General features: G+C 32.5%; 1 protein-coding gene across 1 annotated transcript; it reads right to left on the reverse strand.

Annotated features, from left to right (window-relative positions):
• Positions 1-4989: 4989 nt before the first annotated feature.
• Positions 4990-6217, reverse strand: LOC139840789 (uncharacterized). Its single transcript, XM_071831036.1, has 3 exons — positions 6146-6217; positions 5851-6040; positions 4990-5126 (listed from the first exon to the last, which is right to left on the reverse strand). The coding sequence occupies exons 1-3, from the start codon at positions 6215-6217 to the stop codon at positions 4990-4992; spliced, it is 399 nt and encodes a 132-aa protein (XP_071687137.1).
• Positions 6218-18248: the final 12031 nt, after the last annotated feature.

The following is an 18248-nucleotide window of genomic DNA, read 5'->3' on the forward strand; positions in this document are numbered from 1 at the left end:
TTTACAGCTCACACCCTTGGAGTCTTTCTCTGCCGACGGTTTTATAATATATATATAATATATATATAATTAATATAATTAATTATATATTATATTATATTTATATGCATAGTTAATTTGTAATTTTTAGTCCGTTGCGTCGAGCGTTGAGAGTTGACTCTGGTCCCGGTTCCGGATTTTCGAACGTCCTTGCGTACAATTTTATATTTTGTACTTTGCGTTTTGAATCTTGTACTCTTGTAATTTCGAGACGTTTCTTATCAATAATTGGAACCTTTTTGATTGTCTTTTGTACTTTTGAGCTTTTTGGTCGTTTGCGTCTTCAATTCGTCGAATCTGTCTTTTGTCTTCACCTTTTATTATTTAAACGAATATCACTTGTAAATAGAACAATTGCAACTAAAAGCTTGTCTTTCTTGAGGAATAATGCTATGAAATATATGTTCGTTTTTAGCATTATCAACTATATACATATATACGTAACGATTATCGTTGTAATAACGTCTTAGTATTTATATATCGTATTAAGATATATTAACACACTATGTTATCATGATAATATAACAATTTAACATCCCATTAGATATAATAACAATGGGATTAATTACATTTAACAAGGTCGTTAACCTAAAGGTTTCGAAACAACACTTACATGTAACGACTAACGATGACTTAACGACTCAGTTAAATATATATACATGTAATGTATTATGATGTATTTATACACTTTTGAAAGACTTCAAGACACATATCAAAGTAATTCTAGTTAACAAAAATGCTTACAATTACATTCTCAGTCATTTTCATCAAAAATTCTACTCGTACATGTACGGTATTGTACTCGTATAATACGCAGCTTCTAGATGTATTTACTATTCATCTATACTAATAAAAATCTGCTCCTTAGCAGCCTTAAATGATTAAGGATCATGTGGGAACCATCATTTGTCAACTTGCATGAATTATTTAGCAAGAAAACAAACTTAAGTATCTTTTTTTCTTTATAAAATGTAAAAAATGTATTCATGAATGCACACCATTTCTTCACTCCATTTTCTCATACTTACACTCCAATTTCTCTCTCAAAATACTCCTAACATCATATTTGATCATCTTCAAGCATTTTCACCATCTTTTAGCTTCAATTACAAGCTTTAATCATCATAAAAACAACCATCTTTCAAGAACACTTCAAGAATCATATCAAGTCTTCATGACTACTTCCAAGCTTTCTAATCCATTCCAACTCATCATCTAAGATTAAGAAACCTTTGTTATTTACAGTAGGTTATCTTTATTATTCAAGGTAATATTCATATTCAAACTTTGATTCAATTTCTATAACTATAACAATCTTATTTCAAGTGGAAATCTTACTTGAACTTGTTTTCGTGTCATGATTCTACTTCAAGAACTTTCAAGCCATCCAAGGATCCTTTGAAGCTAGATCTATTTTTCTCATTTCCAGTAGGTTTATCCAGAAAACTTGAGGTAGTAATGATGTTCATAACATCATTCAATTCATCCATATAAAACTATCTTATTCGAAGAGCTAAACTTGTAATCACTAGAACATAGTTTAGTTAATTCTAAACTTGTTCGCAAACAAAGTTAATCCTTCTAACTTAACTTTTAAAATCAATTAAACACATGTTCTATATCTATATGATATGCTAACTTAATGATTTAAAACCTGTAAACACGAAGAACACCGTAAAACCGGATACACGCCGTCGTAGTACAACCGGGGGCTGTTTTGGTTTGGATAATTAAAAACTATGAAAAACTTTGATTTAAAAGCTATACTTCTGGGAAAATGATTTTTATTATGAATATGAAACTATATCCAAAAATCATGGTTAAACTCAAAGTGAAAGTATGTTTTTCAAAATAGTCATCAAGATGTCGTTCTTTCGACAGAAATGACTACCTCTTTCAAAAATGACTTGTAACTTATATTTCCGACTATAAACCTATACTTTTTCTGTTTAGTTTCATAAATTTAAGTTCCATATGAAACTGTAGCCGCTTAAATCACTCAAAACGGATTTGAAACGAAGAAATGAAGGGTAAAACAAAATTGGTAAAAACTACTCATTTTAGCTACGTGAAAATTTGTAAGAAATCTATTCCAACCATAACTTAATCAACTTATATTGTATATTATGTAATCTTGAGATACCATAGACATGTATACAATGTTTCGACCTATCATGTCGACCCATCTATATATATATTGCGGAACAACCATAGACACTCTATATGCAAATGTTGGAGTTAGCTATACAGGGTTGAGGTTGATTCCAAAATATATATATATATAGTTTGAGTTGTGATCAATACTGAGATAAGTATACACTGGGTCGTGGATTGATTCAAGATATATATTAAGTTATTCATGTACGACAAATTATGGACTACTAACATTGGACTGCTAACTGGACAACTAAAAATCATCAACACGTAATAAAGAAAATATTGTGAATATATTTCGATCATATTTTAATATATGTATATATTGTTATAGGTTCATAAATCAACCCGTGGTCAAGTCTAATTCTCGACGAATTAGTAATCTGTGAAAGTGAGTTATAGTCCCATTTTTACTATCTAAATTATTTTGGGATGAGAATAAATGCAAATTTATAAATGTTTTACAAAATAAGCACAAGTTCATGAAACTACATTCTACGACTGTTTTGTTATACCGGATATCTGTACTTATTATTATTATGCTTGGTAACCTAAGAATTAGTGAAAAACACTAATTGACGCGAATCCTAAAGGTAGATCTACGGGCACCAACCACCCCCATTTTCGAATAGGAAATGCTTTAGTACTTCGAAGGGTTCTTGTCATACATTTGAATAGTGGAATGTATGATGCGAGATATCTTAAGCGCTCTATGTTAAGGTCGGTTACCAGGCGACTCATCGTATGAATGATTTTTTGCAGTTGTAATGATCCTGCGTATTTGATTAAATGAAATCTTGTGGCTTATTAAATGTTATGATTATTATATAGAAATTAAACCTATGACTCACCAACATTTTTTGTTGACGTTTTAAGCATGTTTATTCTCAGGTGAATATTAAAAACACTTCCGCTGTCATATGCCAACCCAAGGTCAAGATTTGGAGTCGGCATAATTGTTTATATTGTTTAAACTTGCATTCGGAGTATTTTTTGTAATATATTTGATCATATTGTAATGGGTTGTGTAAAAACTTATTTATTTGAGGGGATTGTCTTTGATAGACAATCTAAATTATGCCATTAAGACCTTTATTTAATAATAAAGGTTATGGTTGTTTTTAAAAACGAATGCAAGATTTGAAAAACGTCTCATATAGAGGTCAAAACCTCGCAAAGAAACCAATTAATATGAAACGTTTATAATTAATATGAACGGGGCATTTCAGTATTGTTGATGCAGAGTTGCGTAGTTGCTAGACTAGGGTTGTTAGGCATTGCTTAAGCTTGGAAAGTTAGCTTTCGGACATTTGGACGCGGATTGGGGATTTGGTAGTCCCCGGGATTATGCTCTTGGTATCGGATTGGGTTATTGAGTATTAACCCGTGTTTTGTGTATTTGGGTCATTATTGTAAATGCTTTGTAATGTGTTTTTTGTGTACCAAGGGCCATATTGAGTTGTTAAACGTAACGTTATGATATTACGTTTTTGGTTAAAATAGAGTTGAAAATGTTATGTATTATGAACGGAATATTGGGACCTAACTTATTTTTTTTTTAAAAGTGCTTCGTTTTTGGTAAACGGATTTGAGGTCGTTTCATTATTTAATTGAATTAATTCTGAAATATATCATAGTCAAACCCTAATCGCATCGAGATGTTAGATGTATCGATTTTTATCAAGGAGTTAAGGTTGTATTCAGGCTAAATTAAAGAGGTCACGGTGTACAAACGTAGGAGGATGATTTGAAGAAAAAAGCACTCCTTTAAAGAGGTCATCATCATCTATATCTTTTCCATGTTTTTTTATGTGGAAATATGATTTCTTTGCTATTTACTTGATTTATTTTATGTTGGGCAGTTACTTGATGAAAATCACAGTCCTAAGCTTGGAAGAGAACCGCTTAGTTAATGGAGTAGAACGCTGGTTGAAAACGCTAAATCGTTTACACATCAACATAACTGCCCAACATCGTATGAAATCGTTTACCAGAGTTTTTGACCAGCGTTCTAGAGGTGAGTTTGTTCATAACTTTGTTTATTTAACCATTATATGCAGCTTGAACAATTAGTTTGTTGGTTGTAGGCACGGGTCAAGTCAGGTTTGTTGGTTGTACTGCTTACTCAGGTACTTACACAAGATAATGGTACCATTTCTCTGTTTAAAGCAATCATATATTGTATTGCCTTATTGCAATCTCAGGTAAATGAGAGATGGTTACTTGGCCGAGATACCTCATCTTCTATGTAATTTCCCGCTCAGGTAAGATCAGTGTCAGATCTAGGTTTCGTAGTCACTGGTGTCACTAGTTAAAAGTTCAAAAAAATTACACTATCAAGTGGTATCACACACAAAAAATTACACTATCCAGTGGTATCACTAGTTAAAAATCTCGAAAATTTTCCACTTCATCTCGTATTCCAGTGGTAGCCCGTGCTACCACTGGATCTAAGATGGATCCGCCCTTGGGTAAGATTATTATTGTAAGATCAAAACTAATGAGCATGGAGGTTGTTTGCATTATGTTATACGATATCTAACAAACCATTCGAGCAACTTAACTAATTTATAATGATTTCTTAGAACTGTTGTAAAACCTATATGATTCCATGGTGTGCAATCATAAATTGGTGAAACTTATATTTGGTCTGCGCACAGTATTATGTTGATGTGTATATATGTTTAATGGAGTAGATCATGAGGTTAAGTCATACTTGATGATAATTGTTTACACTACAAGTAAAATTTAATTTGTAATTGCAGGAATTGTGGTTGTTGAGAATGAGGGGAGGTGTTAGAGAATGAGACAATGAAGAGCTAAATCATGAGACTCTAACATGACTGGATTGTCATGTGAATTGAGAACATAGTAATGGATCAACTCAGCAAATGTGGAATTATGAAGAGCTAAATCATGAGACTCTAACATGACTGGATAGTCATGTGAATTGAGAACATAGTAATGGATCAACTCAGCAAATGTGGAATGGAGTGTTGCAGACTCTAATTCGATTCTTTGTTTTCGGAAAAATCACTCAATGCTCATATTTGTATTTTTACATAAATATATCATACAACATTTTATTTAGACTATTCTTATAGCTCACAACATAAATAAGATTAATTAAATTTGCACCTTTTTTTACCCACCCGTGCAGCGCACGAGCTCTAAAAATTAAAATAACTAAAACATATCATTAAACTATTCCGTTTATACAAACTCGTGATTTCACGAGTCATTTCACTAGTTACTATATGAAAAACTCAAGTACAACAGCTCAAGAGAGCATACAATTCGCAGACTTGAAACTCACAAGAACAAATACATACACGATGATGCTAAGGTAGCATCAAAAGACCTACGCTAGAATCACAACAATAGACTATTCGGATTATGAAGCCAACAATGCCAATTGATTGTTTTGGCTCTACGCCTCTTCACGACCCATTCGTAGCTCTTAACTTGAACCTCACTCAAGGCGACCGAGACGTTCCATCTCTTCTTTTTAAAAACCATTTGGTTACGATTTTTCCAAATTATATACGCACACGTCCAAGTCATTGCTTGCCAAATATTTTTACCCACTTCCGAATTTGAATGTGCCACGAAACCATTAAGAAGTTCAACATAATTGATATTTGCAACACCACTTACACCCCCACCAATCTAGCACCTTACGCCATAAATCATTCACCTCTTTGCAAGTACCAAGAGAATGATCCACCGACTCAATGTCATTATCACAAATCGAACATCTCACCGAGTGAAGATCAATCCCCCATTTATCCAATTCCACCAATACTGGTAACCACTTTTTCAATACTCTCCAAACAAATACTTCTACCTTTTAAGGAACATAATTATTATGAAGTATGTTGTGACTATTCGAACCTTAAACAAGTGTCTTCACATTGATTTGATTAGTAAGTTTCTTAGTCGTTAACTTCACTTTGTTGCAGCCATCCCATCTCCACGAATCAGGTCTCTCTGGTTGAATCTTTGTTGTTTTGATCAGCTCCATTAGATCATCGAACTCACCTTTTACTCGGCCCATGGGCTCACGTACCTAGCACCAACTGCCAACGCACCTGTCACATCCCAAAGTAATATGTCCTTCACCTTTGCCAATGGATCCGCATCTAAGCGAGCAAGTCTCTTGAATATGTCTTTTAGCATCATATTCCCAACCCATATATCCCCCTAGAATGATGTAGCATCACCATCCCCAATTATTTTGACGAATGAGCTTGAAAAGGGAACTCCAAGTGTGTCTATGAACTTCCCTGTTTCAATAATACTACACCAGAAAGAATTAGGTAAGATACGATGATGATCTTCGGGGTGAATGAGACCACCCGTCAGACCATAACTACTCGAGATGACACTAACCCACAAGGAGTCGATTTCGGTTTTAAACCTCCACCACCACTTGCCGATTAATGCCAAATTTTTATTCTTAAGAGAACCCAAATTTAACCCACCCTCCCGATAAGAAAGAATAGTGTCTTCCCATTTAACCCACGCAATTTTTGATTTATTTCCCGAGCCACCCCAAAAGAAAGAACGTCTCAAGCACTCAAGTTTTTTTTATCACACATGGCGGGGCACGGAAGAGTGAGAAGTAATACAACGGTAGACTATTAAGCACGGATTTAACAAGTGTCAAGTGACCACCAAAAGACATCGATCTTTCCCTCCAATTCGATAGACGTTTCTCAAATTTCTTTATAACTGGTTCCCACGTATCATATTTAGTCATTTTACCAGCCACCGGGAGACCAAGATATATGAAGGGGAACACACACACTTTACATCTATATAAAGATGTCATGTTCTCAATTTCCATCTTTTCTACACCACTCCATACAAACTACTTTTATGGTAATTAACTCTAAGGCCCGACGTCAATTCAAAACATTTTAAGAGCTTCATAAGGTTTCGAAGGTTGCTTTCACTTCAAGTACCGAAAAAAAATCGTGTCATCCGCGTATTGGATGTGCGAGATTGGGACATGATCACAACCGATTTCAACACCCGAGAACAAGTTATTTCTAACCGCCAACTTGGTTAACACATTCAAACCTTCCGCGGCAAGGATGAAGAGAAAAGGTGAAAGTGGGTCCCCTTATCTTACCCCTCGCTCAAGTTTAAATTCCTTCGTTGATGAACCATTTACAAGAACCGAGATAGAGGCCAATTTGAGAAAAGTATGTATCAATTTCCTCTATTTAACACCGAACCTCATAATTTCCATAACCTCCATAAGAAAGTCCCAATTTAGGCAATCAAATGCCTTCTCAAAATCAACCTTGAATAGACTTTTAAGTTTTAGAAAAGCATGGGTCTCATTAGCAATCAACGCTCCATCCAAAATGTTTTGACCTTTTATAAACGCACTTTGTTCGAATCCAACGAGATTTGTGATTACTTTCAGAAGAAAGTTGGAAAGTAGTTTCGCGATAATTTTATAGTAACTACCAATTAGACTAATTGGTCAATAGTCATTCAATGAAGTGGGATCCGAATTTTTTGGGACGAGAGTGATAAAGAAAGCATTACATCCACTCGATATTACACCTTTCTCCCCAAAAGAATGGATGGCGTCCGTAAGATCGTTCTTGATGATGTACCAAAACTTCTTAAAGAAACCAAAATTGAACCCGTCGAGCCCAGGGGCCTTTGAGCTTCCACATTCTTGAATCACATTCCAAATTTAACTTTCACAAAAGGGCCCTTCTAATTCACTAGCTTAATTTACTATTAACATTGACATATCAGGCCCATTTCCACGGCCCAAGAGCTGCGGCCTGTTACGAATATTAGCTGAAAAAATGCTTTTAAAATGTTTCAACACATTATCTTTAACAATGGAAGGTTCTTCTATTCAAATGCCATTAATAGTCGACCCGTGAATGTTGCACTTATTGTACTTTCGACGTATAGAAGAATGAAAATATTTTGTGGTCTCATCACCTTCCAAAACCCAACGAATTCGAGCCTTTTGTTTCAACATATTTGTTTTCGATCTCTCTTTAGCGATCCAATTTTTTCGAGTCACCAACCAACGCAATCTCTCTTCTTCACTTAAGTTCCCATTTTTCGCCTTTAAATCATACTCTTCTGTCAACTTACTAAGGTCCTTGATTTCATCATCCAATGAACCAAACTAGCGTTGACTCCATTTTTTAAATCATCTTTCACACATCTGAGTCTATCTCTGAAAATACAATCTTTTTTGGACCCACGAATTGTTTTATCCCACGCACCTTGAATCACCTCATCAAAGCCTTCTTTCTTAAACCATTCATCAAACACTTTGAACGGTTTCGGACTAAAATCCACTAATTTGTCCCTAATAACTAGTGGACAATGATCTGATTCCCTTATATCTAAAGTAACAATAGAGAGGTCCTTCCAAATATTTAGAAATTTATCGTTGGCAAGGAAACGGTCTAAATTGCTAAATTTCAAACCATCGTCACTAATCTGTGTGAACCTCCTACCATTGATTGCAATCTCATCTAAATTGTTCCGAGTAATAAATGCATTGAATCTTTTAGCACAAACATGATTGAAAACGCAATTAAGTCTATCCTAGTGTGTTCTCACCTCATTAAAGTCTCCACAAAGAAGACATGCTGTATCCACACCACTTCATCTAATAGTTTCCACAATTCCTTTTTACCCGAATCACAATGAGGTCCATATATATTCACAATTACCGATTCTTTACCCGATTCGAACCATTTACCTCTAATAGCTAGAAAATATTTATTCCCCATCACATGACTGACTTTGAACTTAATACTATCTCAGACCGTTAATAAGCCCCCAGAATTGCGCATAGCGTCCCATTGAACAAACCCAAACTCATTAGACCCCCATAACGCATGTACCTACTGATTACTTAAGTTTCTACACTTTGACTCTTGAAAGGCTGCTATACATGGTTTCTCACTAAAACAAATATCTTTAACCCAACTAAATTTACCCACAACCCCAAAACCTCTAACATTAAGTGAAAGAATCTTCATATTTAAACAATGTCAGACGAAAACAAGAACAATAACTTACTAATGATTGAGGTCGGGCCACCTCAATCCAATTTTCTCACCGAATTCACGCACTTCTACATTGTTTACTAAATTCCCCGCCCACATCCCATCTTTATGTGCCCTACCCTTTGATGAACCCTTTGGTGGTTTCGATTTCCAGCCACATTCTTTACACCTGTGTTTAATACCCTCATCCAGTCTCAACCCACGCCTCGCCATATCTTTCACTTCTACATTGTTCATGGCATGCCAGTAACATCTATCACAGAATGGCACTTCCGCAGTTTTCCCACCTCTAATTGATGAATTGATGGAGATACTTGATACTCTTTTTCTTTCTTTAATTTTCGCAGCCCCAGTTTGACCACACTTATGACCCGATTTATTTGAATCATTACGTTTGTTGTTAAAATTAGGCCCATCTAAGTTTTTCAAGCCTGCATCTGACGTAGTTGGGCTTACATGAGTCGACTTAAAAGACCCAACACCATCGATGTCACTTTTTGTATTTGGCACACTAATATTAATTTTACCCATGTATGCTTTTTGGACACAACTGAATCTGGACTTTTAGGCCCACAATAACATTGGGCCTCACTTACCCCCACATCATTATTCGAAACACCTTTTTTCGACCTACCCCCATCCACCGTATTATTGCTGCACTCATTCTCTGCCACATTATGGGAATTAGGATTATCAAAATGATTACTTCTCGTTTCTTCCACAAACTCATCGTATTCTCCAAAAAGATTGTTCAACCCAAAACAACAAGATGCTTGATCTGAAAGGACCCTTTCATATACATTATAAACGATTCACAATAGTTGATTTCATCGCGAGGTACTTGACCTCTATATGATACATTTTACAAACATTGCATTCGTTTTTAAAAGACAAACTTTCATTTCATCGAAAGTTGACGGCATGCATACGATTTCATAATATATCCAACTATAATTGACTTAATAATAATCTTGATGAACTCAACGACTCGAATGCAATGTCTTTTGAAATATGTAATGAATGACTCCAAGTAATATCTCTAAAATGAGCAAATGCACAGCGGAAGATTTCTTTCATACCTGAGAATAAACATGCTTTAAAGTGTTAACCAAAAGGTTGGTGAGTTCATTAGTTTAACATAAATAATTATTTCCATCATTTTAATAGACCACAAGATTTTCATTTTCAGTTCTCATAAATATATGTCCCATGCATAGAGACAAAAATCATTCATATGGTGAACACCTGGTAACCGACATTAACAAGATGCATACAAGAATATCCCCTATCATTCCGGGAAATCCTTCGGACATGATAAAAACAACATCGAAGTACTAAAGCATCCGGTACTTTGGATGGGGTTCGTTAGGCCCAATAGATCTATCTTTAGGATTCACGTCAATTAGTAGATCGGTTTACTAATTCTTAGATTACCAAGCAAAAGGGGCATATTCGGCTTCGATCATTCAACCATATAATGTAGTTTTGATTACTTGTGTCTATTTTGTAAAACATTTATAAAAATTGCGCATGTATTCTCAGCCCAAAAAATAAAGGGTAAAAAGGCAAATGAAACTCACCATACTGTATTTTGTAGTAAAAATACATATCATAAAACTGAACAATGCAGGGTTGGCCTCAGATTCACGAACCTATATCATTTGTATATTTATTAATATACATAACGGTAATCGAACAAATATATATGTGTATATTGTTAGTGATATAATTTTTATGTTAATAACCTATATATGTCATTTTATATATATATATTAAGTAAATAACCATATTTATATCATTAAGTTTTGTATTAAATATATATGTATATATATATATATATATATATATATATATATATATATATATATATATATTTGTATTTCTATATTTATTTTATAAATATCTTTTGTTTGTTAACTTAATGATAATACTAATAACAATAATACTAATAATGATAATGATAATATTAATAATAGTAGCACTTATGTTAATAGTGATAATAATAATAATTATAGAGATATCTATTTTGTTAATTATGGTTATAAGTTTAATCATAACCATTCTAATAATCATATTAACAACAATAATGATATTATTACTAATACCTTTGTTGATAATACTATAATATTACTAACAATTTGTAAGATGAAACTAATAATAATATTTATAGTGATAATTTGTATTATGTTCATAAAAATGATAATAATAATAGTAATACTAACAATTATAACAAGAATACTTAATACTAGCAAATAATGATAATAATCATAATGATAATAATAATAATAATAATAATAATAATAATAATAATAATAATAATAATAATAATAATAATAATAATAATAATAATAATAATAATAATAATAATAATAATAGAAATAATAATAATATCAAATTATACCTTTGTAGCATTAAAAAGAATTGACTGCCCGAGACGGGACTCGAACCCGCGACCTCTACTTTCCCACAAACACACCAAACCAACTGCTCCACAGCTATCTTTCTGTTTTTATATCCTAACTTAATCTCTATACCCGTATTTTATTTATGGCCCAATTAGTAATTTGATTTTTTGGCCCAACTTCATAAGCAAATACTCGGCCCAGATCACAAATAGTGGGGTGTCGATGGGTTTACAGGAAAAATTGATTAGCAGTCCAAAATAACATGAAGGCCGGTTTAAAAAAAAAAATATCAACGTGTATTGTTTCATCATCATCAACTTGATATCATTAACATCATTTTTCATCATCACCATCATTCGTTTTGATCATTTCTTCGCCAACAAAACTCGACTACCATTATCATCGAAAGGAAATAGTTACAACACCAGTCCTTGCTGTTAGTTTCGTCAGAACAGAAGTAAAACAAAAACAAAAAAACATATAGCGGCTAGCGGTTTACGGTGGTAGTTCTTGGTTGTTTGAAACAAAAAATGACGCGACAACTGCAGTAGCAATATGATAATTAAGGTGGTTTTAAATGGTGGATTTTTGGGTTTTGTGTTCGGACAGAAACAGAAAAGAAAAGGAAAAAAATCACACTGTAAAAAGCTCGATGGCTATGGTGGCTTGAGATGATTGCAGGATTCGAACAATAAATAGAATGATACGTTTATCATGGTTTCATAAAGAAGGTAGGAGAGGGAGTGAAAAGACGGTTGAGAGAGAAAGAGAAACATACGCAAGAATTGGAGGTGATGGTTGACGGCGGTACGGTGGTTGTAGGTGGTGTCTCATGGTGGTTCCAGGTGACGGTGATAAGATGGTCGTAGTAGTGTGAGGGATTGGTAGTGATATATCTCACGGTGTATATATATATATATATATATATATATATATATATATATATATATATATATATATATATATATATATATATATATATATATATATATATAGAACTAGATATAGATATTAGATATTAGAATAATAAATAAAATAATATTATATTATAATTATATGTCATAAGGATTCACATGAAATTGAATTGGAAACAGTGAGTAGTCATTCATTTGGCATATACCTACCGACACTATTTCAGGGAATAATATCTCGTGGTTCATTGCTAAACAGTTAAAATATAAAAATTTTCCGAAAAATCTCATATTTTTAAATTAAATACATATAATTTTTTCGATCATTTACTGTTTGAAAACTAATTTAAAAAGTGCATCTAATATTTATTTTTAATTGCAAGTAATCTGTACGGAGTATTAAAATTCAATTCGAAGTATCTAAATATATTTTTAGTAAACTTAAAATTGATAAAACTTAAATATGGTCCAATGTTACTTTTCAAATTCACATAAGTTCATATTTAGACTTGTTTAATATCAACCATAAAATTGATCTGTCGTCCGAGCTCGATCCCAACTCAAAATTTAATATTTTTAAAATTAATCAAATAGATTCTAAATATATTTTTAATAAAGCTAAAGTTGTAATAACTTATTTTTAGATAACCGTTTATTTTTTTAAGATCACTTAAGTTGGAATTTAACTTGTCTAAATAATCATTGAATGTCAACGAGTGCTTCTATCGTTTACAAAATAAAAAATTTCAAAACCATATTAATATACATTCAACATACCTTACATATATATATATATATAGATTTATTTTAATAATAATATCATATATATTATTTTATTTACACAAATAATTAGCTCTTATAATATTTTAATTTATAATATATATATATATACATATATATATATATATATATATATATATATATATATATATATATATATATATATATATATATATATATATATATATGTATATATATATATATATGTATATATATATATATATGTATATAGTGGTTCGTGAATCATCGAAACTGGTCGAGGGTCAATTGAATATATGAAACAATTTAAACATTTTTGAGACTGAATCTTACAGACTTTGCTTATCGTGTTAGAAACATATAAAGATTAAGTTTAAATTTGGTCAAAAATTCCCGGGTCGTCACAGTACCTACCCGTTATAGAAATTTTGTCCCGAAATTTGAGTGAGGTCGTCATGGCTAATAATAAGAATGTTTTCATGACGAATATGAGTTGATAAATAGAGTTTTATCATCATTGAGTAATATAGATGAAACAATTCGATTATTCGAAGAGCACGAATGAAGCTATTACAAAAGAGTGAAATGAAGAAATAAAGTTTCGTCTTAATTTTTGACGTGGTCACGTTTGAATTCTGGAATTCAAGGGATTTAAAGGAAATCTTCGAAATCTAAAAGATTTGATTCTTCGGCGAGTAAGGAAATTAAGATCTCTATAATTAAATGCGATGATCTGTCTCGATTGCTTTGTCTGGTATCTCCACTATAAATGAACTTCTTCTGTTCCCTTATTTTCATCATTCCTATAATTTCATTCTTAATTCTTACTTCTAAAATATTGGGAAAATGTTTCATCCTGTTCTACTCCTTGATATTTTCTTAATTATCATTTCTATCATCCTTCTTTTTAATCTTTCACCAGAAGAATCTGGTTACTTCTACTATTACCTTGGGGTGATACTATTCTTAATTCTACCGTGTCTTTATATTGCTATTCATATTAATATCCAAGGTTTGTAATTTATGTGTTGTTATCGGGCTTAATATTCTCACTTATATTTCGAAGTCCCTGCTTTAGTCTTCTATAATCATTGTCATTCACAGTTAATGCTCTCTCTTATTTGCTGCATTTTATACCCCCTTTCTATTTCGAAGTTCCATGCTTTTGTTTTCTTTTCGCAAGTAATGGTCCATAATTTGTAGGTATGGGGTTTCGAATGAACATGACTAATGTTCTAAGAGAGAGATTGTAATAGCACGATTTTGATTTGGTAAATTACCAGAATTCAAGAGAAAAGATAGAACTATCAAGAAAATATGTTCTTGATATGTTTAGAGATTAGATAGAACGTAAGAGTCGTGTAACATGGCACATGATGACGTTATGATTCTGTGAATCATCACGTTCCATTAGAAACTCAACATGACTTACTGTAATATAATCACATTGATCAAGTGTTATTATATTATACTAAATCATGCTTCAGTTCCCAAAACTACTTCAGAATTCATTCATAGTTTATACTTAGCTTTTACAGAAATTTCCAATATAATGTATTACAGCTAGCACGAAGAGGTATATAATTTCGGACGAGAATATTTATGAAAATATCTTCAGAAATATTGAAGATATTTATGACGATATTTTGGAATTTCTAAGTTCGATGGTTGATGAAGAAAGATTTTCCGCAAGATTTTAACATGACCTCGGAGCAAGATATTCTCTAAAGATTTCATCGGATCCAGAATTACCTGGATCCTTTGAATATAGGGTTTGGTCCTTGTATTTGTATTTGGTCTCCTTCATAGGTAGCTCAATCTGTTTTTCAATACCAAATTTTCTATCGAGCGTTCCTAACACTCCTTTCTTTATCATCAAACTTTTGGCCGTTTAGACCATCTACCATTTTTCTGTTTCCTCTGCATTTAATGCTACGATATCTGAATCATCGGTTATTAATCCCAGGTGGTTTCAGGAAAATTGTGTTTTTAGATGATTAAACGCTGATGGTAATATGGTGGAATATGAAAGGTTCCCCGGTAACAATAAACAGCACGCATATATATCAAAGTTATAATAAGATTGTTTTGAACGAAAAGTCGATGGTGATTTGCTGAAGCTGTGACAAAATTTGTTATTTTAAAAGGGATTACCAAGTTATTTTGGGTAATGAAGGAATTAGCACAGCTACATGTTAAACATTTACTCAGGTTTCGAGTGGTTTTAGGTGCATAACTATATGCATCAATCTTTTCTTCCGTAAATGAAGTGCGATTGGTTCATCCTTTCGATTGAGGTGTTTTTAAAAAAAAATCATGAAAAATTTGAACGCAGATTGTAATTATCAAGATATAAATGAGATTTAAGATGAAATCAAGTGGCAAACTTGAAGAATTGTTTAGTTTCATATGTTATAATCAATATTTTAATTCATTTTAATTGTCCACGGTTATTAGTCCACAGTCGATAGTCCACAGTTAACAGTCCAATAATTCATATATAGTTTAATATATAATATACGAATTAATTAATACGTATCGTGACCCGTGTACATGTCTCAGACTCGATCACAACTCAAAGAATATATATTATTTAGAATCAACCTCAACCCTGTATAGCTAACTCGATCATTACTGCATATAGAGTGTCTATGGTTATTCCAAATAATATATATAGATGCGTCGATATGATATGTCAAAACCTTGTATACGTGTCCTGATATTTAAAGTGCGTAAAATAAATAACAGAAATTAAATGACGATAAATAAAATTGCGAGAATTTAATTTCGATAAATAAATTACAATAATTAAATTGCGATAAATAAATTGCGATAAATAAAATGTAATACAGAATTAATCAGTTAGCTAGGAACAGTTAGCTAGGAACAGTTAGCATGGATTCTTAACAAAATTTCTCATAATTAATTTGTTTGTTTCTAACAAATTTTATTTTGTCCAATATCTTCTTCATTATGCCACTTGTTGAATTCTGACAAGTCAAAATCCAATTATGAAATTGAATTTGAATGAAAATAGTTGTTTCTTTGGTGAACGAATTCGTATATCTGTGGATGTGAGTAGGATAGTAAATGACCGTTGAATCAGATCGAGTGTAATTTATTAATGTGAAATCTAAATATTCCTCGGGTATTACCTACCGGTTAAAATATTTTCACCATTAACAGTTTGTACAAAAGAATTTTTAATTACAATCTTGATGAAAATATACTTGTATATATATTTTCTTCAGATGTAATCATGGATTTAATGAGTTAATATGATATTAATCTTATTTGATTTATCGTTAGTACAAGAATATATAATCTCTAGAACATTAGAGATTACATAATCGTCATGTAGTACGAAGATAAGTGATGTAGAACGTCATGTAGAACGATGATTATTCTCGAGGTACAGATTGTGATATTGAGGCGTGTGTTGTTGTGGTTCGTATTGTTGATGGTGGTACTGTTGATGCCTGTCACGACCCTACTTTTTCCGTTATCTTTTCCGTTAATTATTTAATGACCGTTAACTGTTAATTGTGTTACGTCATTTCATGACCTATATTATTATTTTAGTAATAATATATTAATTATTATGTGTTATGTGAATATATGTATTCATACTTTAAAACGTACGTTTATACGAATTGCGGATTTCTATCCGGTGAATCTTTTTGGTTTTTAAACCAACGGACGCGTTTTTGGGATATTTAAATCCTAATTATTTTAAATATGATATTTTAAGATCATATTATTATATAGTGTATTTATATTTATTTTTCGTCGCGCGTTTGTTATCTTTCCGGATTTTTAATCGCATAAGTGCGTTTTCGCGTTTCGGGTTTCGTTCAGGCATTCGGGCCACAAGGTTTCTTCCATTTATCAACTTGGCCCACCATGGGGCCCACCCACACCCCATTCGGCCGAAGCAACCAAAGGGGGGGGGGGGTATTACTCCCTTGATTTTATTTTTTTGGTGATTTATTTCCATTCCACTTTTAATCAAAACCTAAATTTAGATATTTGCTCTCTTCCTCCTTTTTTCTCCCCTTGGCCGTCGACTAGCATCACCATATCATCATCATCAACAACCAAAAATATTGCTTGGATCTAGAGATCGTTCATACAATCGGATTCCTCGTCCCGTTCTCTACGCGATCATACCAATCGTTTCTTGTTTAGGGTATAAATCCTAACCCTAGAACTTTTAAATTTTATTTATTTTTCTGTATTTTATGTTTATATTATTAGTATGATGATTATTAGTTGTTGTAATGTTGATTGTATGCGTAGAATTGATCGTTTACATATGTTTTCGGTTTGATATAATTTGGACAGCAGATTTTTCTTGTGTTTCTTACTTTGTAACTGATATAAAAGTTAAAATAAAGTATATAAATGAGTTCCTCTCATTAAGACATTAATTTTAGACACCGGATTCATGTCGTTTCGATTCCCGGAACCCTTGTTATGATCAAAGTGGTATTTTGTTAAGATTGAATGTGATTTTGGTATGAACCAGGTTTGGTCCGACTTTGTGACCATATTTGGTGACTTTAGGGTGTTTTAGTGTGTTAGTACTGATGGTGGGGCGAACTTTCGTGTTCGGGTCATCTCAATCCAAGCCACGAATCACCCGTTACGTCCAAAACACGTTTTTGTTTGAATTGAAGTTTCAAGTAGTGTATTGGCTGTATATCATGACTTGTGGGCTGTTCATGGTGTGTTCTTGAGTGTACCAAAGTGTCGGGTGGTTTACTTAGGCGGAGATATATGTAAGGCTCGCCGAAAACCGACACCCGGGGCTCAGGATACGACCCGATGAACTTTTGGATTTAAAACTTTTGATTAATTATTAAACTTAGGATATAAATAATGGATTTCATTATAATTTAATTACTTATGATAAA

The sequence above is a fragment of the Rutidosis leptorrhynchoides genome, chromosome 4, assembly GCF_046630445.1.
Source record: "Rutidosis leptorrhynchoides isolate AG116_Rl617_1_P2 chromosome 4, CSIRO_AGI_Rlap_v1, whole genome shotgun sequence".
NCBI lineage: Eukaryota > Viridiplantae > Streptophyta > Magnoliopsida > Asterales > Asteraceae > Rutidosis > Rutidosis leptorrhynchoides.

Bases quoted from the DNA above. Each gene is read 5' to 3' on its own strand.
- LOC139840789 (XM_071831036.1), bottom strand. From the start codon at position 6,217: ATGGAGCTGATCAAAACAACAAAGATTCAACCAGAGAGACCTGATTCG. The intron at 6,041-6,145 runs GTGAAGTTAACG...GTTCCTTAAAAG, and splicing joins GATGGGATGGCTGCAACAAA to GTAGAAGTATTTGTTTGGAG. The intron at 5,127-5,850 runs GTAAGTGGTGTT...ATGACTATCCAG, and splicing joins GGTGCTAGATTGGTGGGGGT to TCATGTTAGAGTCTCATGAT.